Below are 26,716 nucleotides of genomic sequence, written 5' to 3'. Positions count from 1 at the left end.
CCCAAAGCCTGCACCGTAAGCCCAAAGCTCCCAGGCCTACAGGTGCAGGCTTTGGGCCTATGCACCTGGGCCTTTCAGGACCTACAGCTGAGTGCCGAGACTCGGATGCCTAGGCCGAAAGCCTGCACTTGTAGGCCTGGCTGCTTTGGCCCAAAAGAAAACAGATCCTTTAGCCCAGAAGATCTCAGGAGGTCAGACGAAAATGGAACAGGGCCCTGCCGAAAGCCGGAACACAAAACAAGACAAGGTAAGTCCCGAGAGCACAACGCTAATCTATAGACGAGTGAATGCACTGACCCAGGTTTTGAGGGTTGATTTTTTTTAACTAAAATTTCAAGACTTATATGTTATTAATGTAGGGTAAGTGCAGCCGAGTAAAATGTGAAGAAAATAAATTTGGATCTAAAAAGAAAGAGAAAATCGAGTAAATTCCAATTTGTAACCCAAACCTATTCATTCCTACAGACCCACTAATAGAACTTTTTTTAAAAGGAACAAAAGCAACATGTTAACCTTCTTGAAGAATACTTGTACCAAATCTGACTTCAGTGCAAGCATTGCTTTCCCCTTACTCCTTCAATATTTTTAAATTATCCACTTTTACTTTTTGGATGCTGATGTTCTTTCCTATCGAAGAACAAAGAGGTTTTTAAAGTGCAAGATGTATTTTGCCCTCTGTTAACATCTGCAAATTCTCAAAACTCTGGAACTTCATCTCCTGTGAGTTATGAAAAGTCTCAACAGCTGCTCCTTCTCTTGGGAGATTTCCAAAGGAAATGAATGCCTAGTAAATTAATTTCTGAGGCTGTATGCAGCCTAGAACTTCTGAAAATATACTTGCTTTACATTTTCATTGATATAGCTTCCCCCTAAAATCTCATTTTTTTTCAAATTAAAACCAACCAAAAGGAGTACATATAGCAATGAAACAAGAACATCAAAGAAATGTAAACACTCAGCAAATGCAGTAAAATAACCTATTATCCAAAGAAATCTTAGACACTCATTATATTTCACAGGTCATGATTGTAGTTAGGTGGGCCATCCTTGCATAGCAATTTGTTGCTTTCACTGAAAGTTTCTCTTATCATTTCATGATACTTCATCATTATTGGAATCTTTAACTTTGTTAAGGGTGCAGACATTTCTGGCTGCATGGCAGTGGCCACTCCAGGTTTTTTTTTTTCCTGCCCATACATTTTGCATAGGAATTTGGGGTGGGTGTCCGAACTGTCCAATCACAGGGGGAAGCCCAAAACCTAAAGCAGAATTCAGACTTTGCCCTGTGTTTTTTCATCCAGACTGCAGTCACGTTAATCGGTTTCACTTGGGTTAAATCACATCAACTTGTGTGCATTGGGAAGATGCCTGCAGGCTACTCAGACCCCACACAGATCTAAATATTCTGTGTAGAACCATCCAGAGTTGACTTAGAGTTGACTGTGTGCCCTTCCACACAGCTGAAAAAAATCTCACATTATCTGCTTTGAACTGGAATATATGGCAGTGTAGACTCAGATAACCCAGTTCAAAGCAGATATTGTGGGATTTTCTGCCTTGATATTCTGGATTATATGGCTGTGTGGAAAGGCACTTGGAATACGCATTAGAGATATGTGCACTATTTGTTCCATTTGTTTCATTTGTATTTCCATTCTGTACCGTCTATTCTGATGGCACGAAATGGAAAGGCCTCATCTGGAACAAAAACCAACTCAAAACAAAAGGTAGGCGGGAGCCAGTATCAGCTCTAAGCCTGCTTTTTGGATTGATCGATTGCAGGCCCTGCGAGACCCAGGTGTGTAGGCCCAAAGCCTGCAGCTGTATGCCCAAAACTCCCAGGCCCATGGATGGAGGCTTTGGGCCTATGCACCCGGGCGTTGCAGGGCCTGCAGTCGATTGCCGAGTAAGGAGCGCTCTTTACTCGGAACTCGACTGCAGGCCCTGCGAGACCCGGGTGCTTTGGGCCAAAAGAAAACATCTTTTGGCCTGTAAAACAAAACAGAACAAATATCTGACCTCTCGATTTTGGGAGGCCAGACCAAAACAGAACAGGGCCCCACCAAAAGCCAGGACACGAAACAGGACAAGTTAGTCCTGAATGCACATCACTGATGTGAATAACAACGCATATGTCTATCTATTTGTCCATTTAAAACCACCATTTTCTATCTCTATTTTTCAGTACAGGTGAATTGATATGAAGGACATGCATCTCTCCCTCTGTGAGTGGGAAAACAAGTTAGGGCATAATTTTGAATATCAGTGCTATGGTTTTTCCAGTCAATAGGTATTAAAAGGGAAGGAGCCCTGAATCAATTTGATGTAACAAATATTTGCAAGGATGGCGAAGAGTTGATTCAGACAAATGGTTGAGATAGCAATTGGGCAATGAAATATCTACAGAGCAGTACAGAATATTCCAGATGCGATGCAGGCAGTCCTTAAGTTACTAACAAGATAGTTTATGTAGCTTTGTTCTTAAGTTAAATTTGTATGTAAGTCCAAACATGTACATTTCTAAGTGGAACTCAAGCTTTGGGTAGCATAGGGAAGGGTTAATATCCCTATTGTGTTTGTTTTGCTTTCTGTATTCCTGTTCAGAAGATCTCGCCTCACTTTCTTCTCCTGTGATAATTGGATTTTGAAAAATTTGGCTTGTTGTGGAAACCAGGGCTGTTGAGAAAGTTTTAGTTGAGACACTTTTTCCCCATGATAACTCTTTCAGAAGTGAATTTACCTTATGAGAGAGATTTCTTTCACTTCCTGTTGTCTCACCCCCTATTTTAACTATCAATTATTTGTAAGTCTGATGTTGATAACTCGTGGACTGCCTGTATTCTATGAAGATAATGACTAGTGTCAACTGGTTGGTTGGATGGAATGGAAAAGGGTGTCTTATACCCTGGCTGGAGCCCTCAATGGTGCAGCAGGTTAAACTACTGGGCTGCTGAACTTGCTAACTGAAAGGTCGGCAGTCCGAATCTGGGGAGCGGGTGAGCTCCCACTGTTAGCCCCAGCTTCTGCTAACCTAGCTGTTCAAAAACATGCAAATGTCAGTTTGAGCTAGAAATCCCTTTTACACTATAGCTCACAGAATAAATAACCAGCATGGCCATAACAGAATATGGAAGAAGTAGTCCAAAAATTCAGGTTTTACTAGTTCTGAATATATGTAGTTTTAAAAAGGAGGTAAAACAATGGGCATACTGGTGGCCATTTTCTCTGTGTGACTCCTTTCTTTGTACTGTAAAATGTGAAGGAATATATCCTGTGTTGCTATTTTAAAAAAATGAGTAGGCAAATAAAGAGCTCCCTAAAGTGTCTTAGATTAACCACCACTTTGTGTTTGATTGATTTTCAGGGCAGTAATCATGTGAAATACACCCTTGGGATGTCTCAAATTGCACTTGTCTACTAGCTGGCTTTCTTTTACATGTTGCATTAGCAATATTTTCAGTTTCCCCATTATATAGAAAGGATCTTTCTGTAGCTTTTTAAAAGGCACATTATTTTTGATAGGTTTTTCATGCTTATATCCTTGAACTAAATGCATATTCTTTAAATAAAAGTCATTCCAACAATTGAAAGTTGGAAAAGTGAAATAATACCTGATACGTGTTTGGAATGTTTGTTCATTTCTGCTATACATACTGACTTGGACATATGGACATAGTTCTATAATCTGCTTATTAATTTTGATAAACAAATCAATAAAATGGGAGCCCAGTCAGCTTGGCGCTCGTAAGCAATTTTGTATTATGAATACGTTAGTATCATCATATCTCTAAGGACACGAAGTAATAAATTCTACGTAATTAATGACTTTAAGATTCTTCAAATTTCATCATTAGGAAAAAAATGACCATCCCATTTCTTCACTGATTAATCAAAATACAAAATGAGTAATTACATTAGTTTAAACTGGATTTAAAAAGTGTTCCCTCTATCTGCCTTATGTATTCTTAGCAACACTGAATTCCTTGGATTTAGTAAATACAACTATGGGATTTAGTAAATACACACAACCATATAACCCAGAATATCAAGGAAGACAATCCCACAATATCTGCTTTGAACTAGGTTATCTGAGTCCACACTGCCATATATTCCAGTTCAGAGCAGATCATGTGGGATTTTATTCAGTTGTGTGGAAGGGGCCTCAGACTACAGCTGTAGCCTTAATGACCCATAATACAAATGCAAAAAGGCAAACATGCTTTCCTTTTTGTACTTTTTGTACACCAAAAGTACAAAAAACAAAACACACACCTACAAATTTATACACACACAATTTAAACTAACATACAAACATGAAAACTATTATATGAATTCACTATATGACGGTTTTTATCCCTTGTTATTCTACCCTCTTTAAATGATGATATATAACCACACGTCTACATTTGTAACGGCAGTCATGCCAGCCACATGACCTTGGAGGTGTCTACGGACAACGCCGGCTCTTCGGTTTACAAATGGAGATGAGCACCACACCCCAGAGTCAGACATGACTGGACTTAACGTCAGGGGAAACCTTTACCTTTACCTTTTATATTTGTGAACACTGGTAAATATGCTTTCTCGAATGACAGCAATTATATACATTTCTATTCTGAAAGCATATCCCATGGGACTACTCCCATGTAAGATTATAGGATTGAAGTTTGAGTATGTTACTTTTCAGATTAAATGAGGATTTCAAAAACTATCTATATATGATACAAGTATAATGTAGTAAAACTCAATGTTTTTCTAATAAGATAAACACAAATAAGAAAAGTTTGGTTCTGGATCAAGAGGATTCTGAACAAAGAATCCTGTGTGCACTTGTGTGGAAGTAAAACTGACTTCTGAGTAAATACCCATCAGATTATGTAGTAGGTTGTTGTTGTTGGTGTTGTTGTTGTTGTTGTTGTTGTTATTATTATTATTATTTAAAACCCGCTTTTTCCCTTTTAAAGTAGACTCATATTGACTTTACCTTGGAGCCTCTCCACTGATGCTTTGTCATAGATCTCTTACCTGCAAAAATTCTCGGACATTTGAACCCAACACCCGCAGGATGGTGTCATAGCCAGATTCTTGGCAAAACACAAAAAACATTTTCCCAAACATCTGAAGGATTTCTCCAGCATTAAGGTCTAGAGAAAACATGAAAGCATTTCTGACTATTTAAAGATATCAACACCTCAAATGCTTTACAAAGCTAACAAATCACCTTGTTAATAATAATGTCAATTCAGCATTAAGTGACCAAAGGTATGGAAAAAAGCAAAAGGAATAAAACAAACAACAGCCCACCTATCCCAAGCAACTTGACAAATTACAAATGAGAGGCACACAAGTTATTGCCCACCCGTTATAACTTTCTTGACAAACAAAAATCCTGCAGATTGAAAATTCTCTTTTAAATTATTCCAGGTTCTGGAAGGGCCAACCAACAAGGGGGAAGCCCTTGGGCCGCATGTTTTGCAGGCTTGATTTGACAGAAGGTCACTGGGATGTAAAACATTTCACATTACATAGAGCGGCTCCTTAGGAAAATAGTCAATTTCAAAACTAAAATATTCTCTATCTTTGCATAAAGAAGCCTTCATAAAAATTGCCCAAGTACTAAAAACACATCTGGGAAAAGGAGAAATTTACACGTTCTTTTCTGTGGTCAATTGTAGTTGACATTTGCATTGTAATGAAAACACACTTCATAGTAGTCTAGTAGCCCTTGCATTGGGTAATAAAGCCACCATTTCAATAGCATCACTGCAGTTGCATGAAAAACAAATCGCACTGTCTGAACTATATATGTTGTTTTGTTATTTTGTGTGGGCTGGCACCACTGAAATATTAATGTAAACCAAAGAATGTCATATCCTAAGTACTTGAGCTTCAGTTTTTCCTTAAGAATTAACCTTAAAGAAAAGCAAAATTTACTTACTGAGAACTTTAGTTGCTGCAGCAACCAAATCATATGTTTTGGAGTCATCATAAATAATTCTGACTAGAAATTGCCCTTCTTCGTCCAACTGGGCTTCTCGTCTAGAACAAAGCACAGAGGGAAAAGTATAAAATTATATACATGGTTGAATATGTCAAAATACTTGGAATAACCTGGGCTCAGTAGGTAAAAAGACTAAAAATATGCTAGAAGTAGGGAAAAAACATAAAATAGTGATCATATAAAGGAAAAAGGAATTAAATTATGAAAGCTATTAGCAAATAAAATATTAATTGGTCAGAATTAGAAAATAATATCACAAGAGTAGAAATGTTGGTCTTTGTTGAAAAATGCAAAACGTATCGATTTATTAACATTTAGGAAGAGAAGGGTTAGATTTTATGTACACTATTAATACAGACAAGCAACATCATGTATAGTATTGGCTTACGGAATCGAGAATGTTAGCAGCTAAGTTGATTTTCAAACTCACATAGAGTAAAATGAATTTTAAACATATAAAATTCACTTTGAAATCATGTTTTGATAGAATTATGCGTTAATCTTCAGACACCATATTTTTTTTATTTTACATTTTGTATTATATTTTATTTTTCACAGAGTGACTGATGGGGTATTTTCTAATCCCAGTCAGAGTTCCTTTGAATTTCTTATTGTGTCAGGAGTGACGAGAAACTCCAAATCGCTTCTAGTGGGAGAGAATTGGCCATCTGCAAGGACGTTGCCCAGGGGATGCCCAGATGTTTAATGTTTTAACATCCTGTGGGAGTCTTCTCTTATGTCCCCAAATGGGAAGCTGGAGCTGAGACAGGAGCTCACCCCACTCCCTGGATTTCAACTGCCGATCTTTCGGTCAGCAGTCCTGCCGGCACAAAGATTTAACCCATTGTGCCACTGGCAATGGGTTAAAAAAATACTGCATATATTTAAAAATGCAAATATCCTTCTAAATGGTCCTACTGATAACCATAACATATCACTTATATTTTGCTTCATTGAAACTCACAAAAAATAAAATAAATGAAAATGAAAAATGACATATTTTTCCTGTACTAATACACTTCTTCAATTGAGATTCTACCAATGGCAAAAAGCAATTGTTGGGATTTTGTTGTTAAAAACTATATAAAACAAGTTGCTGAAAATTGGGGAAATATTTACAACTGTGCAAATGACAATGGTACAGAATGCATACATTCTGGTTCTGCAAAATGATGTGACTCTGGAGGATTTAAGTGCCCTGTCTTTATACTTTTCTTTTGACTATTTGTTACTTTTTGATAATTCGGTCAAGAAAATTGCTATTTTGGGAATTACAGCTAAATTACCATGCAATGCATACTGTATGTGAAAATGTGGGTTTACTGAGAGAGAAGAGTGGGTAGAAAAATGGGGACTTGTGTCTTTTTTTGAAGAAATTATTTAAGCCACAAACTGTATTCATTTTTATCAGAGTTAAAGAAGAGGAAGAGGAGAAAATGTTATTTCTTACAAGGCTGCACGAATAAGGACAACAATATGTGGAGTTAAATATTAAGCCAGCTATATTTGCACTTTTCCCCACCTTCCTCCATTGTTTCTCCTTGTAAATCAGCACCATGGCATGAAAAGCTACTGCTTTCTTTGTGTAAACATCTAGTCTGGAGGTAAGGTAAGGCAGCAATGAACCATGCAGAACATGTCACTCCCACTTGCAAAAAATACAATGCAATTATGGGAACCAGCAGAGTTTGGGAGGTTGGGACATGTAGGTGAATATTCACTTCTCTAAATATATTTCCCTTTGAGCTGGAAAAACCAAGCATGTACCGAAACCAACCATATCTCCCTCTATGAACCAGCCCAAGTGCTCTTCCCAGGAGGCCCTTCTCTCGCTCCCACCTCCATCACCAGCACAGTTGGTGGGGACGACAGAGAGGGCCTTCTCGGTGGTGGCCCCCTGGCTCTGAAACTGTCTCCCCTGGGAGATTAGATTAACCCCTACCCTGTCCACCTTCTGGAAAGACTTTAAGACTTGGATGTTCCAATGTGCCTTTGAATAATGGTTTAGCTAATTATTAAGTCTACCTAACCCTAATATTTTTGTTGGATCTCTAGCACTTTATTCCCAGCTCCAGACCTACAGTTTTGAACAAGCCTTTGTCCTGCCCTATTAGTTTCAAATTTGCACATGCCCATTCTTGACTGGTTGTTTGATGTTTGATGATGTTTTATATTTCATTGGCTTTACTGTTTTAATATATTTTACTATTATATGTTTTTAATTATGTTATTTGTCACCTTGTTTTTATTGGGCTTGGTTCCCATGTAAGCTGCTTTGAGTCCCTTTGTTTCTAACAAAGATCAGTTACTTTTAGTTTTGAAGAATTGGTACAAGCTTCCTTTATTTCAATTTTGCATATGTAGATTGTGTCATATGAATGAATATTTTAATATGAATAGCTTTTACATAATCGGTCTCCCACCTGGATTGTGAATTCTACATTGTCCCTTTGGCTCTTTGTCTGAAACACAGTAGCTCTATTCAACCATTCAAATATCTGCCCACACTACACATATACAACATAAATATCTCTTAAAACAGAGGCATATATGTGTATACAGCTGGGGTGCTTTCATATTCACAGTATATGTTAGTCAACAAATTAGATGTGTTCCTTTCTAGGCGTTCCTTCTTTAAGAGGGGGAAAAGGAAGGGGCCTGAGGCCAGGAATGGTGGGAGTTGAAGTCCAAAACACCAGCAGGAGCCAAAGTTTGCCCATACCTGATCTACACTGCTGAATGAACACAGTTCCTTACTATGGATTCCTGGGAGAAGCAGTTTTCCAAGGTCTTGAGCCTTCTCTGCTTCTGTGCCTTGGAAAACTACAAGTCCCACAGCACTGGGAAATAAAGGATGCCAAACTGCATTCATTCTAGGCTTCTACACAGATTTGGCACCATGGCTCTGTGCTATCGGAGTCTACACCGTAGAATTAATGCACATTCACACCAGTTTGATTCAGTGTTATGGAATCACTGGAGTTGTAGTTTTGCAAGACATTTAGCCATCTCTGCCAAAGAGTGCTGGTGCCTCATCAAACTACAACTCCCAGGATTCCATAACATTGAGCTATGGTAGTTCAAGGCATGTCAAACTGCATGAAATCTACATACAGTGCAGACTGTATGTGTTTTATTCATAACTTGGGGTCTGCCTTTGTATATATGTAATATTGATTTATGGATCACTATTTTCTAAAGTATAGAGTTATATCATCATACAAAATATCTCCTGTTTGATTCTAAATAAATTCAAACCATGTGTTAATTTATGTATACCGTGAGAGATCGTTTCTCTCCATTATCATTTATTTAATGTACATGTAGTCTACTGTTATTAAATGTTTCCCCAAACAGTCAATTGTCTCAGTAATTCCTGAGCTGTTCTGATTCTCTTTTTCATGCCTTGTAAAGCTGGTGGTATCCACATCCAGTCATGGATCATTCATTCCTGGAGTTTTGTCTGTCTCTCTTTTTCTGTTTGAAATATGGCATGGGCAAAGCTTCCTCCTCTGCTGGGATCTGTAATTAAGAAAAGGGGTTTTCTGTGGTGACAGTCACAACCGTATTCACAATATCATCAGTAAGTAATAAGTATAGGAGTTCCGGAGTATAGGAAGAACAAACATAAAGGAAACTGAGAAGAGTATTCACTGTTGCCTCTGTCAGGAGGTCCTGGACATAAACATAATCCATCTCTAGGCCTGGGTTTAAACTGTCATTTAAAGTCTCAGGAATTCATAGAAAATAGGCTGGAACAAAACCGGACTCATTTTTGTCCATTATAAAATTGCAAATTTGTACAAGTTCAACTCTTGAGGTTTTTCATTGAGGCATGAGCTCTTGGATAGCTTTTTTCCCGGGGTGTTTTCAATCTTTTGCATAATGTGATTCCACATCATGACATCTGTGCCTAATTCTAGATCTCCTCATAACAGACTATTTGTGTTAATATCTATCACCCTCTATCAGCTACCAGTATATGTGAATGATACAATGAGTTTGTCTTGTCTTCACTTTTCTAACAGCACACCCATGTTCACAATGAATTCTTAAGTGGAGTTTCTTCATCTGATATGTATGCAATACTTGGAAAGCATTTTAAGAATTAAGACTGTTTGTCATATCATGTGATGACTTCAGAACCAAAATATTTTACTGTCTTATGACATAACATCAAAGTTTATATTCTTCCTACGCTTACAACAACAGGTAGCATTTTTGTGCCTGAAATAACATATATTTTTCAAGGTCTTCTGTGTCTTTAGCCCTAAATATTATTGAACCACTAGTTAAGAATGGAAAAAGCAGCTTCTAGATCACATATTGATGAAAAACCAAGCTTGCTTTTTCAGGATACTGATTAATCAAGTTATATAAGAATTAACCTTAACTAATTAAAGCTGCTTATTGATATCAGTGGAGCCAGAATTACCTGGAAATTACCTCCACTGATATCAATGAGATTTCCAAGTAGGCATCTGCTGTATGCTTGTCCTTTAGATTTAAAAAAAGAGGTGCTGAGAAAAGCAATCATTAAGCACTCATTTTAAGTAATTCCAGAGGAATAAAGAGATTTTGCGTTCATCCAAAAAGAAAAACTGATGGATACATGTCCATAAACTAAATAACAATTCAAAATGCTATTAAGGCTAATCAACCATGCTATTCAGAAAAAATATTCATAGCTGTTCCTAAGCAACAATAATTTTATTTGTAGTCTGTGAAGCATTAACCTGACAGCAAATCATTTAAACAAAACATTTTATCTAATAAAATTTAATGTACTTTGGATCTATTTTACTTGCGTGATGGATTTTTCCCATCAATTCTTAGGCTTTTTCATGTGCTAGGTGTATTGCTATATCTAGGAGTGTGAAGTAAACCAATGTTTAATCCACATAGCTGGAGAGAATAAAATGATGAGAGAGGTACAAGTAACTTCTCAGCAACAACACTGGTAGCCCTCAAAACAGCATAACACTTGGGGACAAGACGTATGCATTACATTGAGCTCAAAGTCCCATGGATCTGATCTAAACTATATATTATGGATGTTTGTTTGTTTGTTTAAAAAAAAGCATATGAATTTGATTTGTATGGTGCAAGGAAAAGATACACCAATGAGCTATGTACTATTTGTTTTGTAATTTATTTTATTTACTTTGTCACTAATGTATTCAACCTATAGACATCCCCATCCCAAACAAATGTACTGGTATAAAAATGGCACTGAAATATATTTCCAATGTGAAGATAAAAGGAATTGCCACAGACTGTTTATATCTAACATTTTTGGGGCTGCTAAATATAGTAAGCTATAATGACACAATCCCACAATTTTGTACTGCAAACAGTCTAAGGCTAAGTACAAGTATTTTTAAGGTCTAATGTTAGCCTGGAATATTTTGCCAAACTATTTGCACACTTGGATGGCAGGGAGGAAAGGTCTCTCTCGAAGTATCAGGGTGCCGGAGGGGGGTGAGGTGATGCATTTACTTTGTTTTATGGCATGAGCTTGCAGAGGATTTTCTTACTTCCTTGGGTTGAACAGGCATGCTTATAGGAGAAAAACATGCAACTTTGGGCCTTTCAGATATTTTGAATTGCAACTAACAGAAGCCTCATTCAGGATGGCAAATGGTGAGTGCATAGACATATAGTCCAAAACAAATGGAGAAACAAAAGTACTCTTGCATTGGATATTCTTATCAGAACTTTAAAAGGGAAATGGCAATTTAAAATTATGCACCAACACAGTTGGTAATCAAAATATTATTTTTAATAATTAATAATGTATACAAACAGTTTTGTGTTACAGTAAATATTATAAATGACAGCCAACATGGTGTAGTGGTTTGTAGGCTTGTGCATTTTGGGTGAATCGCTATCTGTTTCTGCTTGCCAGTTACTGGAAAACCCCATATTTGTTTTCACGCATCTCCCAAAAATGGGTGTGCTGTCCATTGGGTGCTTTTGTTCCACATCCAAAAAAATGGTTCTTTTCAGCCCATTGGTGGCAATGGGGAACTTATGAGGCTGCCCTTTCCCCTGGGAGCCTTTCTTTTTTTTCCCTTCAAGGGAGCCTGGGTGTCAGCAATAGGGTTTAAGCTGTTTCTACTTTCTGCTCTAGAGGAGGGGAAGAGTATCTATTTTTGTTTGCTGGGATTACTATTAATTATTATTATCATTATTATTATTATTATTATTATCATCATCATCATCATCTTTTAGATGTATTTTCTGAAGGAGTGAAAGAGAAGGGGAAAAAGTTAAAAGGGTAACTCTCCAAATCCCCAAAAGCATGTGCGTGCACATCCCACCCACAGTCCCTCAGATCGCCAACTCCCAGTCAGTCCCACTAAATAAAAAGAATGAGGAAAATAAAAGAGAATCAAAACAATTCAACTGTGATGCTGAATAGGGGAGGAGGGTCCGTGATCAGCTGCCACATGGTCCCTTTTTTGGATGGGAATCCGTGATGGCTAGGCCCTTGCCATTATGGATACCGGATCATACCAAAGGAGCCGAACTGGCTGAAAGGAATGGCTAAAAATGGATCTAGGATCAAATCTAGTGGTCTGAGTATTGGACTATGGCCCTGGAACTAGGATACAATTACCTGCTGAGTCATGGAAACCCACTGAGTGACCTTGGACAAGTCACATACTCTCAGCCTCGGACGAAGGCAAAGGCATCAGAACAAATATTTCCAAGAAACGCCAATGTTAGGTTCTTCTCGGGGTAGTTCAAAGTCAGAAATGACCTTAAAGCACACAGCAATTGTTTGCAGTGTATTACTTTAATCATGGGGGAGGGAGTTTTGTCTGTTTCCTTACCAGGTAACCAGTGGTGTTCCCCATCTTACTATTTTTAAACTTTTAAAGAAGAACTGAAACCTTCTTCCATTACAAAATAAATACTAGAAAAATCTAACAGCAACAGCAGGAAGCGCGGCTGGCAACTGCTAACCGCACTTCCTGAGAGGTCATCTTCGTGTTGCTTAGGCACTCCAAACCGTTACTATTTTGGAGCAGAAGCAGTGGTATCCTGGGCTGCTCTCTGGCAGTGGGCCTTTGTTTAAAATATAAAAATAGGGAGGAGGGAGATATCTCTGGCTATCTCATATATAATGAGAAGCACTACTCCCCACAAAGTAAAATTTAAGCCTGTCATTTGTTACACACACAGACATGCACCAACAAAGACAACATTTTGGTAATCATAACATGAGTGCCACTGTTTCCTTCTTCATTGACCTCAAATAAATGTGTTAATCAGCATGTCACTTCTAAACTCCAGTTCATATAGCCATAGTGAGAGTATTTTGTGAGCAGGGATCATGCCAGCATAATCAGAACTTGCAAAAGGCTGAAACTCATTTGGGGACAAACTCCATCCAAGCAGGTGAAGCACTTTGAAAGTGCAGATTTGTCAGCTGATAGGCAAATACCCATTTTCAAAGGAATTTTCTCATTACTTAAAGAAAAATCGGATTGCAAAGTCAGGAGAAAATTATTTATTTACTGCATTTATATCCCATCCTTCTCATCACAAAGAGGACTCAGGGCGGCTCACAAAAAAGGTACAATTAGAGAAATATATTGCTTTAAAAAGTGCAGCATGACAACTTTATAACCAATTATTAATATTCTATGTTTTCTCTCCTTCATCATCTCCTTCCTCCCGCTTTCTCATTTTCATTTCACACACACAAACATTTTTTTCTCATCCTACAAATGCAGTCTAATTTGTAACATTCAAGTGGCAACATTAGTGTCTTTGAGTCTCTTTGTATAGAAATAAAAATCATCATGATAATAAAATTATAGGCTAGTCATAAACATGCTCCACTCACTGTGAATTTTGTCATAAGTAATGAAAGTTTGGTTTTACACTACAACTCAAAAATTAAAGAAATACTTTGGGGAATTTGTCTGTAAACTACATGGCTGAAAATAACTTGACACAAATAAAGATAGCAGGAAGTATAGCATTCTTGCATGTAGGTTGCCAAACCCAACAGAGCTTTTTAATTTTTATTTCATATGATGTCTGCATTTTCCATGGGAAAATTGACTTTTGTTTGTTTTTAAATATACTGGACACTACTAATTTCAAATGGTAATGATACTGAAAACTCCTCTTGGGAACACAGAAAAAGTACAGCAATTCCCACTGATAAGAACAGGGACTGCAGACCAAAATACCAATCTGGCTAAATAGTTAGACCACGTGATATTGCTCCCATCTGTCACCCTAGCTTTCCATGCAGGAACATGAGAGAAACCTCCCACATGATGGTAAAACATACACTTCAGATCCAGCCTATCTTCGAGACTGCATCTTCAGTGAAGGCATTGAGATCTGCTGGGGAGGCCTGTAACTCGGTCCCTCCTCTGTCTGAAATACAGTTGGTGAGGACGAGAGAGAGGGCCTTCTCAGTGGTAGCTCCCCAGCTCTGGAATGCCCTCCCTAAAGAAAAAAGACTAGCCTCTACCCTTCAAGCCATTCAAAACATGGTTCTTCAGACAGGCCTTTGACCCTGTGTAATCTGGCCATCTTGTTGAGCAACTCACTTCACACATTGTTATTGCATATAGCCAGCTTATTCACAGGTTTTACTGTGTTTTAGGACATTTTATAATGCTTTCAATTTTTACTGGGATTTTATTTGTATTGTTGTTTTTATACTTATGTTATGTATTTATAATTTAGTGTTGTTGTCATATGCAGCACTTGCAGTGCTTTTGGAAGCTGCCCTGGCAGGGTACAAAAAAAGATTTATTATATTATTATCCAGGCGTCCCCTGAGCAACATCTTCGTAGACAGCCGATTCTCTCACACCAAAAGTGACTAAATCTGCTTCTGGCACAATAAAAAAAATCGCTATAAATATAATTGAATAGTTAAGAATACGTATAAAGATTGGAATAGAGTGATAGATTCAGGATCAGGGCTTTGCAGATTCTACTCTCTCATTCTGTTAAGTAGAATTACTTTTTGTTTGCATAAACCAATGCATTTATACACTTTTATAATAACATATAATAGTAATAATAATAATAATAATAATAATGCATTTTATTTACTACCTGCCTCTCCTGATGCCTGCATCCCAATGTACCTTTATTTACAAGAAAGCTCTACTGAACAGGAATCCTAATATTACATAAATAAACAGAAATCCTTTATGTACATGCCTTTGCATAATGCTTAACTAGCATAAAAAATTTAAAATGAAAATATTTTTCTCCTCAAAATTTCAACTTCTAAAGGTCAACTTGCAAAGTTATAAATGATAGTATTTTGTCATGAATGTTTGTTCAAATTTCCATTCATTTCCCCATTTGGGTGAGGGAGATTTTTCTGTCATTTCAAAATATCTGAATTTTTAAAATCCCAACTTAAGTAACTATTTGCTGTACATAATTTTTAACAATACCTTGGTCACTGGCCACTGGCTGTGAGGTTCTGATCACTGCAGTCCCAAAAAGTAACTTTTCCAAACTCTCTCTTAGAGACCTTTCTCACAGCCCTATATCCCAAAATATCAAGGCAGTAAACCCCACGATATCTGCTTTGAACTGGGTTATATGAGTCCATCCTGCCATATATTCCAGTTCAAAGCAGATAATGTGGGATTTTATTCAGCTGTGTGGAAGGGGCCTTAGCCTTGGCTAAAGGTTTCACACCAATCAGCAAAATAAAATAAAACTCAAACCAATTTATGGTAATCTAATGGTTTTGTTTGCCAGGGGATCAGATTTGTGCGTGCTGTATTTTGTTTAAAAACTACATTCCTTTGCTTCATCTGTACTTTCTAACTTTTGACTATTGTAAACATGCCGTCACAATTTACTGATAACTAGGGTGAAGTATTGGAATTTGTATGCAAATTCTATGCTTTCACCACAGAGATATTAGCAACAGAAATTGTGTGGTAATTCTCTTAATATGGTGGTTGGAAACTAGCCTGCGGCCGCAATCTTTGAAAAGTCTCATCTGCAGCTGGGATTTGTTTCTCATGAAGTTCATGTAGTATAGTAGCAAGCCTTTAAGTACATGTGGGAGGTTTTCTTTGAAAATGGCTGCCAAGTCAAACAAACAGAAAAACAATGTGATTTGCAATTGATGTCATCCTTATCCCTTTCTTTTCAAAATAGGGTGTGCTCCATCCTAGCCAGGCCGATGTATAGAAGACACAGTAAATGCATAGATGTGGTTTCCAGATAAGAGTAAAAAAGCTTAGTGATAGCTCATTCTGCATAACTCAAAATTTGTTTTGTGTAAAAAACCCAGTTTTGAGAAAAGACCATATTGCTATTCAAACCATGTGTATTATCTGACTACTGAACATCTGCACGGAAATAACCACCTCCCAAATATATAAATACAGTACATATGTTTGTTGTGCTATGCCTTCGAGTTGTTTCCAATTTGTGGCAACAGAAAATAAAACATATTTTGTCATGAAAATCCTCTTTTGGGCTTTTGCACTCCCTTCTCCCCTTTCTTGTTTATGATACAATTCTAGCTTAAAGGCAATGGGTAAATTTAATCTGAAATAAAAACCATTTCGTAACACGATGTAACATGATTTCTGTTCCTGGGATATAAATGTCATTTCCTAATTGGTTCTGTCATAAAAACATAGAAAAGGTTTATTAAACTGCAAAAACTTTATTTCTGTGGCACATCCTGCACCACATTTTCCTATAGTTTTTCGATACATATCTCACAGAGTCTCAACCAATTCAACATAGTTTGTGGCAGCCACAAAAACAAAGTTTCTAGAGTATAACAACTACTTTCAAGTAAGTACCGCACAATTAAGCAGGAAATAACACTATCAAACCAGGAACAGGGTTGTTTTTTTTAAAAAAAAAGTTACATAGCATAATACATATTTGCTTAAACTCATATCAAAAAAATGAGCTATGAATAATTTGTCACTTCATACAAAATGGCAAAGCAAGGTTAAGCAAAAAGAAAGACAAAAGCTGTCAACTTTTCTTCCCAGCCAGGCTGAAGGAGAAGAAGGTTTCCAAGCCCATGGGGAGACTAATCGCATCTCAATTACACTAAACCATGGAGAGTTATTACGAAACCTTTTTGGTAGTATACAGCCACTGTCTGTCTTTCCCCTTGTTTATACCTTACACCAGATTGCTAGCTTCCAGTAGATACATACAGTTGAGAATCAACTTTCACAGTGGATAGAAGCACAGAAAAGTGGGGGGGGGGGGGGACGATAATTTTCTTTACTCAGGCATTTCTAAATTATCCAGCACAAATCTTGACAATAGAATCACACTTTTCTTTATCGTATTAGAAGCGACTGGAGACATACTGCAAATTGCTTCTGGTGCGAGAGAATTGGCCATCTACAGAGTTGTTGCCCAGAGGATGCCTGGATGTGTTACCATCCTGCTGGGAGGCTTCTCTCATATTCCCACAGGCCAGAGCTGACAAATGGGAGCTAAGCCCGTCTCACAGATTCAAATCGACAACTTTCAGGTCAGCAACCCAACTTTTAGGTCAGCTGTCCAGCCAGCATAAAGGTTTAACTCATTGCGCCACCACAACTTACGCTGTCTAAAGAAAATTTTATACATATTTTTATTTAATCACATTTGGGGCAGTGGTGCAGGTGATGGCAAACATAGTAATCTTTGAATAACCAAATCTGCAAATGTTAAACCCACAAATGTGTTGAGATGGCTGCATTTTTCTCCTTTTGGTCTAGGACAGAAGATAGTGTGCAGATCATGCTGGCATTATTGCTTTAACAACCGATGTGATCCAGTTGATGTATAAGTGCATTTAAGTCACATTAAAGCAGGGGTAGGGAACAACATTCTGCATTTTGAAATTGCTAGAGGTCCACGCCTTTTTTGAAAAAGGAAATTGTTTAAAATAATTTTTAAATTTTATCTAAGTTAATTAAGAACCTTATAAGTCCTGGAGGGTTTTTTTTTTGGTTTTTTTGTAGGGGGAGTTAATCATATATTTAAATCTCTTCAACTGGTGTTAATGATTAAAGCCAGTGGAAGAGATCTAAATGCACGCTTACCTTTCCCACCAAAAAACAATGGAACTTTAAAAGTTCTTAACTTTGGAAGAATGATAATCATGCAAGAGCATTCTGTAAACAAAACTGCTCCAACTGAAAAAAAAACAAAACAGATTTATAGCCAAACTTGCAAGGAACCCAACTTTCACAACCCAATAAATCTAGCGAGGGGTCTCAATACTATTTCCAAACAAGTTCACACCAATTTGAGAGTTTTCCTCATTATTTACTCTCAGAATCCATCTTGCATTTGAGAATTAACCTGCTTGCCATAGATATGAAGCTGAGTGCAAGGAACTTCATGAAGGTGAGCGAGAGGGCAAGCGCATGAAGACCACAATACAATATTCCATCCTTCCTCTGTAACTAAGGGCCCTTCTACATATGCTGTAAAACCCAGGAAGTAACTGGGTTAAAAGGGTGGGTGCCTAAAAGACATTTAGCCAAAGTGCGGGAGGTAAAACGTATGTGTTAAAAAGGTGCGCTTATAACCCGATACATCCTGAAAAAAGCGCACCTTTGCATGACTGTATATCCTTGAAGTCATGCAAAACACATGCTTTCCTTCCCTCCTCCAGTGTAGATTGCTTCATTGCACCTGTACTTTTGAGAAGCCCAAAACAGCTGATCAGCTGATCAGGCTGTCAAACACACACGCAGGTGGTTCAAAGGAAGCACAAATGGAGAGCAATTAGAACTGCCTGAAACTCTTTATTTTACAGTTTATAATCTTAAATGGAGATTGAATTAAGAATTGGGGGGATGAGAGAGATCCAAAGAAAGTTTGGTATGCTGTACCATACGCACATAGAAATCTGCTTGTGTTTATATTAAAATATTTGCATGTGTGCATATACAGTCCAGCACATAACGGAGTGATTTAAAAAAAAATTCACAGAGGAAAAATCTGAGGGTGACAGGGAACTATATCCTGGGACTGACAAGTCTGTGTGTCAGGTTCCAGGATTTTTTGTCTTAGATTTAAAATGCGGATTTTGGTGCTGTCTAGAAGCGCCCTAATATAGAAATGAAAGAAGTTGCTACAAGAAAAAATTCACCCTTTCCATCTCATCCTTGTGCCAGCCAGCCACATGCATGACAGTAACTTTTGTGGGGTTGTTTACATGGCTATTTCAATGTGAAACTATCTATATAAAAAGCAGACACTGATTTCTCTGTTTAGCAAGCAGCATTTCTCCTTCAGTGATTTATGGCAGTGTTGGAAGATTTCAATTTTATGACAAGAAACTCTTAACATTTTATCTAGATAATAATGCATATTCTACTCACTACGAAATTCTCAGCCATTAATTTTTAATATAAAGAGGAAGAGCTTGTTTATCGGGAATGCTCTCAAGAGAACAATTGTAAAAGTAGAATTGATATGCGGGGGGGGGGGGGGGGGAGTGGAAAGAAAATGCTACAAATCATCCCAGATGTAAATAACACTGAGTTTCTCTGGAACAAGTTATACACCATGCTGTCACGAACAATGAAGTATGGCACAGAAACTGTGTCTCTCGCAATTAAACTTTTTCCTGAGACCATGTTTACCGCTTTAAACACATCCCATTAAAAATACACATCCATGGCAGCCATTGTTTCTGTTGGGCTGTTTGCCACTATTGTGCACGAATAGTCATGCTGTTGAATGGAATACTGTCAGGTAGCCATTTCAAATGAGTATTTAAAATGTCAACTTGATTCAGATTAATGTGCATCTCAAAACAAATCCCAACATATCTGGCATGGCAGTACTGTTATTGTAGCTTTCGTTTCCTTTGCCATTTGCAGATACAGTAGAGTCTCACTTATCCAAGCTAAATGGGCCAGCAGAACCTTGGATAAGCGAATATCTTGGATAATAAGGAGGGATTAAGGAAAAGCCTATTAAACATCAAATTAAGTTATGATTTTACAAATTAAGTACCAAAACATCATGTTTTACAACAAATTTAACAGAAAAAGCAGTTCAATACACCATAATGTTACGTTGTAATTACTGTATTTACAAATTTAGCACCAAAATATCACGATATATTGGAAACATTGACTACAAAAATGGCTTGGATAATCCAGAAACTTGGATAAGCGAGGCTTGGATAAGTGAGACTCTACTGTAAACCAAAAAGCCAAAATTGTGGAGAATACATTGTTCATTGAGAGGGATCTGAGAAAACCTTAAACCAATATTTGCTTTTAAAATGTCTAGTGATGTTTTTATGGACTCTGGAAACACTGTTATTAGGAAATAGCACTTTGGAACATTTTTTTTTTTGGAATAACACTATGTCTAGTATGAATAGAACCATCAATATAACCAAGGATTCCAGACAATTCTCAAATAATAGGTTTCCACAAGAGGGTGTTCCTTTTTCTGGCAACCACCAGAATTTGGAAAAATAACCGGAGTCCATGATGGAATTCGTAGTCTAAAAAAAGTATTTTTCCTCATCTCCAGCAACCTCAAACTTTTCTATGCCTTCCTTTAAGGTGTGGCAGTAGCTAAGCAGGTGAACTATGGCCTCTTCTACATTGCCATACAATCCAGATTATCAAATCAGATACAGTAATCCATATTATCTTCTTTGAACTGCATTATATGAATCTACACAGCCATATAATCCAGTTCAAAGCAGATAACCTGGATTTTATATGGCAGTGCAAGGCCCTTTCTATGCTGGTATATAATTCAGATTATCAAATCAGATAATCCACATTATCTTCGTTGGATTATATGAGTCTACACTGCCATATAATCCAGTTTAAAGCAGATAATCTGGATTTTATATGACAGTGTAGAATGGGCTTTACAGGGGTCTATGAAGCATTCGTGTTTCCGTGGGGCGTCATCTGGGCACCCCACTTGAAGAAGCAAGAGGGTGTGCATTTTAGTGCCTGTCTGGATGGCCCCTAAGACACCATGTTTGATGTATCTCACTGAGTTAACCGAAATGGATTCAGAAAGGTTGTGAAAACAAATATCCTGTTGACTGGCCAACCTAAGTTCAGGTTGCAAAACATCTATGCACAAGATCTACTTATCACTGCAACTGCAGTTCTTACAATATACCATCATGCAGCTTACAATATACCATCAATGAATTCAGGCTGGCATACATTGTGCTAACTAACAGTTAGAAAAAGAGCCAGACTTTCATTCAGCTGATATACAGTATAACTAGTAGAATAGGCTTAAATCAACAACATGGTCCACTCTAAATAAATACCAATTGTTAGAAGTTCAGCAGGACAACACTTCAGTGTCTGACACACTGTGTAGCGGAGGAGACTTTAGCATTTTTAGTACCTGCATGCACAACTCCACCTGCAACCGTCCCTCTGGTATATTTTTAGATTTGTAAAATCCTTATTCTTTTTTGCCTCTGAGTTATCCATCATATTCTGGCATCATTAAGAAACAAAGTAGATGAGTATTCACATGAGCGTTGACTGTGTCATTCCTAGAGATGCTGCAAATGTTATAAACATTCAGTTAGTGGAAAAAATTATCATGAGCAACAAAAATTTTAAAAATGGGAATCTATCCAAGGCGCTTCCTTTGTGTATAAAGCAAACAGGTCTATTTATAGGACTCTGGATTTGTGGCTATTTTTATCAGTTCTGTGGACGAGTGTGTTTAATGTAGGATTTGAAAAGGCAATCTTCTGGAGATAAAATCAGAATTAACATACATAGATACGTTAATACACACAAAATACATTTGTTACTTTTACAAGACGTAACAACTGGAAAATAAATGCCATGTGGAAAAAGCATATATTATATGCCTTTTCTCATTGTAATTGATCTACAAACATGGAACATTTTGTCAATTTTAATTGGACATTTGGGGATTTGACAGAAATTTTCAACATGCAATCAACCTAAATCTGTTTAATAATAATAATAATAATAAATAAATAAATAAATAAATAACTTTATTCTTATATCCCGCCACCATCTCCTTGAAGGTATTTGGGGCAGCTTACATATGGGACAAAATGCACATAGACACAAATACAAAACAATCGATTAAAGCAAAAACACAATTAAAATAAAAAATAGTTAAATATAGTAATCCAGATAAAAGCGTAATTCAATAAAACATAAGAATATAAAATAACTATGTTTAAACTCAATCAAAACAATACTCAACGAAATCAACTGCTGTAGTACAATGGACGTAACCAGGCTATAAAAGGGCCGGGCATGGGATGATGATGATAATAATAATAATAATAATAATAATAATAATAATAATAATAATAATAATAAGATCTATTCTTTGCAGACGCTATGCAGGCAGACGAGAAAGCCTTCCCAGCTGCCCGCAAAGCCGTGGAGTAGGCCTTAATAGAGGCTCTAGCCCGTGTTCAGTCAGATAGACTGCGAGATGTCTGGCAGATGCATTTTAGTCTCCTTCTCGAGTGCTTTATCACTGCCAGCTCCTTGGAAAACCAGGGAGCTGGAGTGGCTCTACACAGCGAGAGGGGATGTTCGGGGGTGATCGTGTGAATTGCCCTCAACATCTCACTATTATAGCGATCCACCAGGGCATCGACAGGATCGTCAGCCTCCATGACAGGAAAATCCCCAAGAGACCTCAGGAATCCATCTGGATCCATTAGCCTCCTGGGGCAGACCATCTTAATGGGTCCACCACCCCTGTGGAGATTCAAGGTCACAGTAAGACTTAAGCTGATCAGGTGATGGTCAGACCATGACAATGGAAGGTTGTTTTGCTCTTCCACTCCAACCTCACCGTCAACCGCAATAAAAACCAAGTCGAGTGTGTGTCCAGCTTGATGGGTGGGACAAGATATCACCTGGGACAGCCCCATGGTTACCATGGCAACCATGAAGTCTTGAGCTGTGCTTGTTAAGGCGGTCTCGGCATGAATGTTAAAGTCCCCCAGCACTACCAGCTGCTGGGAGACCAACGCCACACCAGAGATCACCTCTACTAGCTCGGGCAGGGAGACTTCTGTGCCGCAGGGTGGACGGTACACCAGCAGAATCCCCAAACTGTCATGGGATCCCACCTTAAGATGAACGCATTCAAAACCTGTAGATTGCGGGACAGCGCACCTGACCAGGGAAATGGACTGCTGAAAGACCACTGCGACCCACCTCCCCGCCCTCCAGGTCTGGCCTGCTGATGCACCCCGAAGCCCGGAGGACACCGCTGGGTGAGATTTACTCCGCCCAGCTCATCCAGCCAGGTTTCGGTGATGCAGGCCAGGTCTGCCGCTTCATCCAAGATCAAGTCCTGGATGATAGCTGATTTACCATTAACAGACCTGGCATTAAGCAGCAGGACCTTCAACCCGAGGGGACTGCCACAGAGGCTACCATGTCTATCCTTCTCCAAGGTTGAAAGAACACTAATGCACTTATCCCTGGGAAAATAGTGACCAATCTTCCTCCTCCCCCACACAACCTCAATAGTCCCCCCCGGCCCCGATCCACCACCACCCCCCCCCCCCCAGGGAGACAGGCAGAATGGAATTGGCATCAGGAAGCCCTAGTCAGGTCTCCGTGATCGAAGAGCTACAGAGGATTCTATCTTGTCTACTACCATGGGATGGATCCTGCAGTGGTGAGAGTAAGGAGCTATTAGAGGGACTGGATTGACTAAGCAAAATCAATGGTGCAAGCAGAATATCATAGGGCCGGGTATTGGGTGAAGTGCAGAGAATGGAATATTATTGTACAACTTAGGGACTGGGCTTGTCTGATTTCCCTTGGGAGGGAGTTCCAAAGTCAGAGGGCCACCACTGAGAAGGCCCTCTCTCTCTCATCCCCACCAACTGTACTTGTAACGGTGGTGGGAACAAGAGGAGGGCCCCCCAGCGAATCTTAAGAGTACGCAGGTTCATAGGGGGAGATGCGGTCCCGAAAATAGGCAGGTCCTGAACCATTTAGGGCTTTTATAGGTCAAAACCTGCACTTTGAATTGGGACTGGAAACTTAATAGGGGTGTCGTGTTTAGAATTTAAATTAACAGAAAGCATCAACTGGAGTGCTTCTGCACAAGCCCTATATAAGTGATGCTTCAAAAACTGTATCTAAAGGTACAGAGCAGCTTTTCATAACAGCATAAAATTAAATAAAACTTGGCATGTCCTGGGTAAGATGCATTTCAGTTCTTGATCATTGGCGAGATCATTCCAATAATGTGAAGCCTTTTCTCTAGGATGTTCATATTACTATATTGAGCTAAACTCTAAATGTTAGTCCCAACTATGGTAAACTCAAAGAATGGGGCTTAAGCTGTGTTAGCTTATCATGCTCTCATTGATTGACAGTACATCTACACATGCCATATACTCCAGCCCAGTCCCAGAAGACTGTCAGCCTCAGTGTCACTGCAACAGTAGGAGAAAGTCTGCAACTGTGCAGGAAGGGAGTCCACAATGCTTAGTGAACTGGCTCCATGCATCATGTGGATGCCACAAAGTTCATGGTTATTTGGCCCATTAGATGGGCTTTTGGCGTGTCTATGCTAGCTGCTTAGAGGCAGGGCGGATTTACCTTTTAAGAAGGTACTAAAGTTTAAACAGCAGCACTGCAAATATGGGCATGTAAGTGCCATGCTTGGTTGTGGCTGGTACTTTAATTCATATAAAGAAAAAAAGGTGAGGAATGTGGTAGACTTTCATTCTTTAAGGTGTCACTAGATGCCTCCCTTTTTCTGCTTATAATAAAATATTTTTCCACTCAAGCAAACACACAACTTTTCATACTGTAATTAACTTATTAAAATACAATTACCGTACCTAATCCATAGACTCAATACCCACAGTTTCACTTAACCCCCTCTCTATATATATTGTGTATAGTGCTACTACAAACACAACATTGTACAAGCATTCAAAACATTTTCCATTGCTAACACATGTTTGTATTATTTCCCCTCTTTCTCCCTCCCTCCTCTCCCCAGGAACAGTTTACTAATTTTTCTGTAGTTATTATCATTGTTCGATCATGAGGATAATCTTGTTTAATTCCTTATATTTATCTTTCCCCTTTATTCTGGAAACAAGACCTTTCCATTTGGCCTCCCAGGTCTTTCCGATTTGGCCCTTCCTGTAATAACATTTCCTTTTGCTAAGATAGTCTTGGAGGAGGTAATCAGCTAAATATTTCTACCAAGTTTTTGTATCCCATTTCTTTTGGTTCTTCCAGCCTAGGGCGACTGACGCTTTAATTGCATCTAACATGTGTTTTCTTATTCCCGCCCCATTCTTTAAATCCCCCATCACCCTCAATTTTCTGGAGGAAAATTTTTGCCTTATTCCACTTCTCCACATTCAAAAAAATATTCCCAAAAATATTTAGAGGGTCTGCTATTATCTGAAGTTTCAGGTATCCATGGGTGAGCTTTGAACACATCCCCTGTGGGTGTTGAGATTATAGTGTATATGTTATGATCCTGTCAAAACAACTTTCTTTCTTATGCTGACATAAGAAAGTATGGTTGTTGTGGAGAAGTATGACAGGGAGGAACCCTTTCAGATCCCACCGCTGCCACCAATTGTGGAGAGGTGAGAGATGTGTGACAGAGATGGAATCCTTTTTGGTCCCACCACACACACAGATACCACCAATTATAAAGATGTTTTATGAATGATGATTTTAATTAATTATTTATTTAATTATCTTCTTCGCTGCCACCATTTGAGGAGACGTCAGGCAGATGGCACTGGTTCTTTTTAATGATTTCTTTGTTTATTTTACCTCAGATGATGATGTCGCTTAACTTGGTATATAATTGTGACAGAGACTTAGGTGGAATAAAATCAAAACAAGTTTATTGCTTGTACAGAGCTTGATGGTTTCTTATAACTTTTTAAAGGCACTTAGCTTAATGGTTACAAACAGATATGAGGTGTTCAAACTTTCAAAATACTTCTTCCTCCCAACCAGACTAAAACCTGATCCTCCTGGATCTACTGGGATTAACTTTCCCTAATCCACAGCCTCTATAACTGACCCTAAACAAGTCCCTAACTTGCTTAGTCTGGCCTAATAGAGGTCTGTCCCTCCTGGTTTCCTTCAGTCTTGAAACCAGACTGCTCCCTGTGATTCAAAACCACAGACTATCTAAAATAAATCCTTTTATTTTAGACCTGACTCAAATTCTTTTATTTGAGCCACCCTGATCCTCCACATGAGAATCAGTCTTCTTCCTGCGACTAAAAATCACAGACTGAAACTGGGTTTTAAAACCCCTTTTCCTTTCAAAATGGCGGTTGGCTCCGCCCCCGTTGTCATAGCAACTGTCCTTCATTGCTGAGCTGGCTACCTCCTGGTATTAACAGCTCTAATACTCACCATATTAAATTAACCAAACCTGACTGTTTAAACAAATCAAATAAACATATCATCATTAAGCAAAATAAAATCATACACTTCTTTACAGTTGTCTTCTTGAAAATTTTCATCATAGAATCATAGACTCATTGAATCATAGAGTTGGAAGAGACCCCGTGAGTCATCCAGTCCAACCACCTGGCAAAAGCAGAAAAATCACATTCAAAGCACCCCTGAAAGATGGCCATCCAGCCTCCAAAGAAGGAGCCTCCACCACACTCCAGGGAAGAGAGTTCCACTGCTGAATAGTTCTCACAGT

General features: G+C 38.3%; 1 protein-coding gene across 1 annotated transcript in view; it reads right to left on the bottom strand.

Annotated features, from left to right (window-relative positions):
- gucy1b1 (guanylate cyclase 1 soluble subunit beta 1) overlaps positions 1-26,716 on the bottom strand; it is a 74,443-nt gene that overhangs the window by 33,265 nt on the left and 14,462 nt on the right. The window contains exons 3-4 of the mRNA XM_008111932.3: positions 5,939-6,039; positions 5,026-5,144 (exon numbers count right to left, since the gene is read on the bottom strand). Of these exons, the coding sequence (XP_008110139.2) occupies positions 5,026-5,144; positions 5,939-6,039 (220 nt within the window). The remainder of the gene's footprint in view (positions 1-5,025; positions 5,145-5,938; positions 6,040-26,716) is intronic.

The sequence above is a fragment of the Anolis carolinensis genome, chromosome 5 (assembly GCF_035594765.1).
Source record: "Anolis carolinensis isolate JA03-04 chromosome 5, rAnoCar3.1.pri, whole genome shotgun sequence".
Lineage (NCBI taxonomy): Eukaryota > Metazoa > Chordata > Lepidosauria > Squamata > Dactyloidae > Anolis > Anolis carolinensis.
Note: the sequence above shows the minus strand (reverse complement) of the source record. Positions and strands in the feature narration are given on the sequence as shown.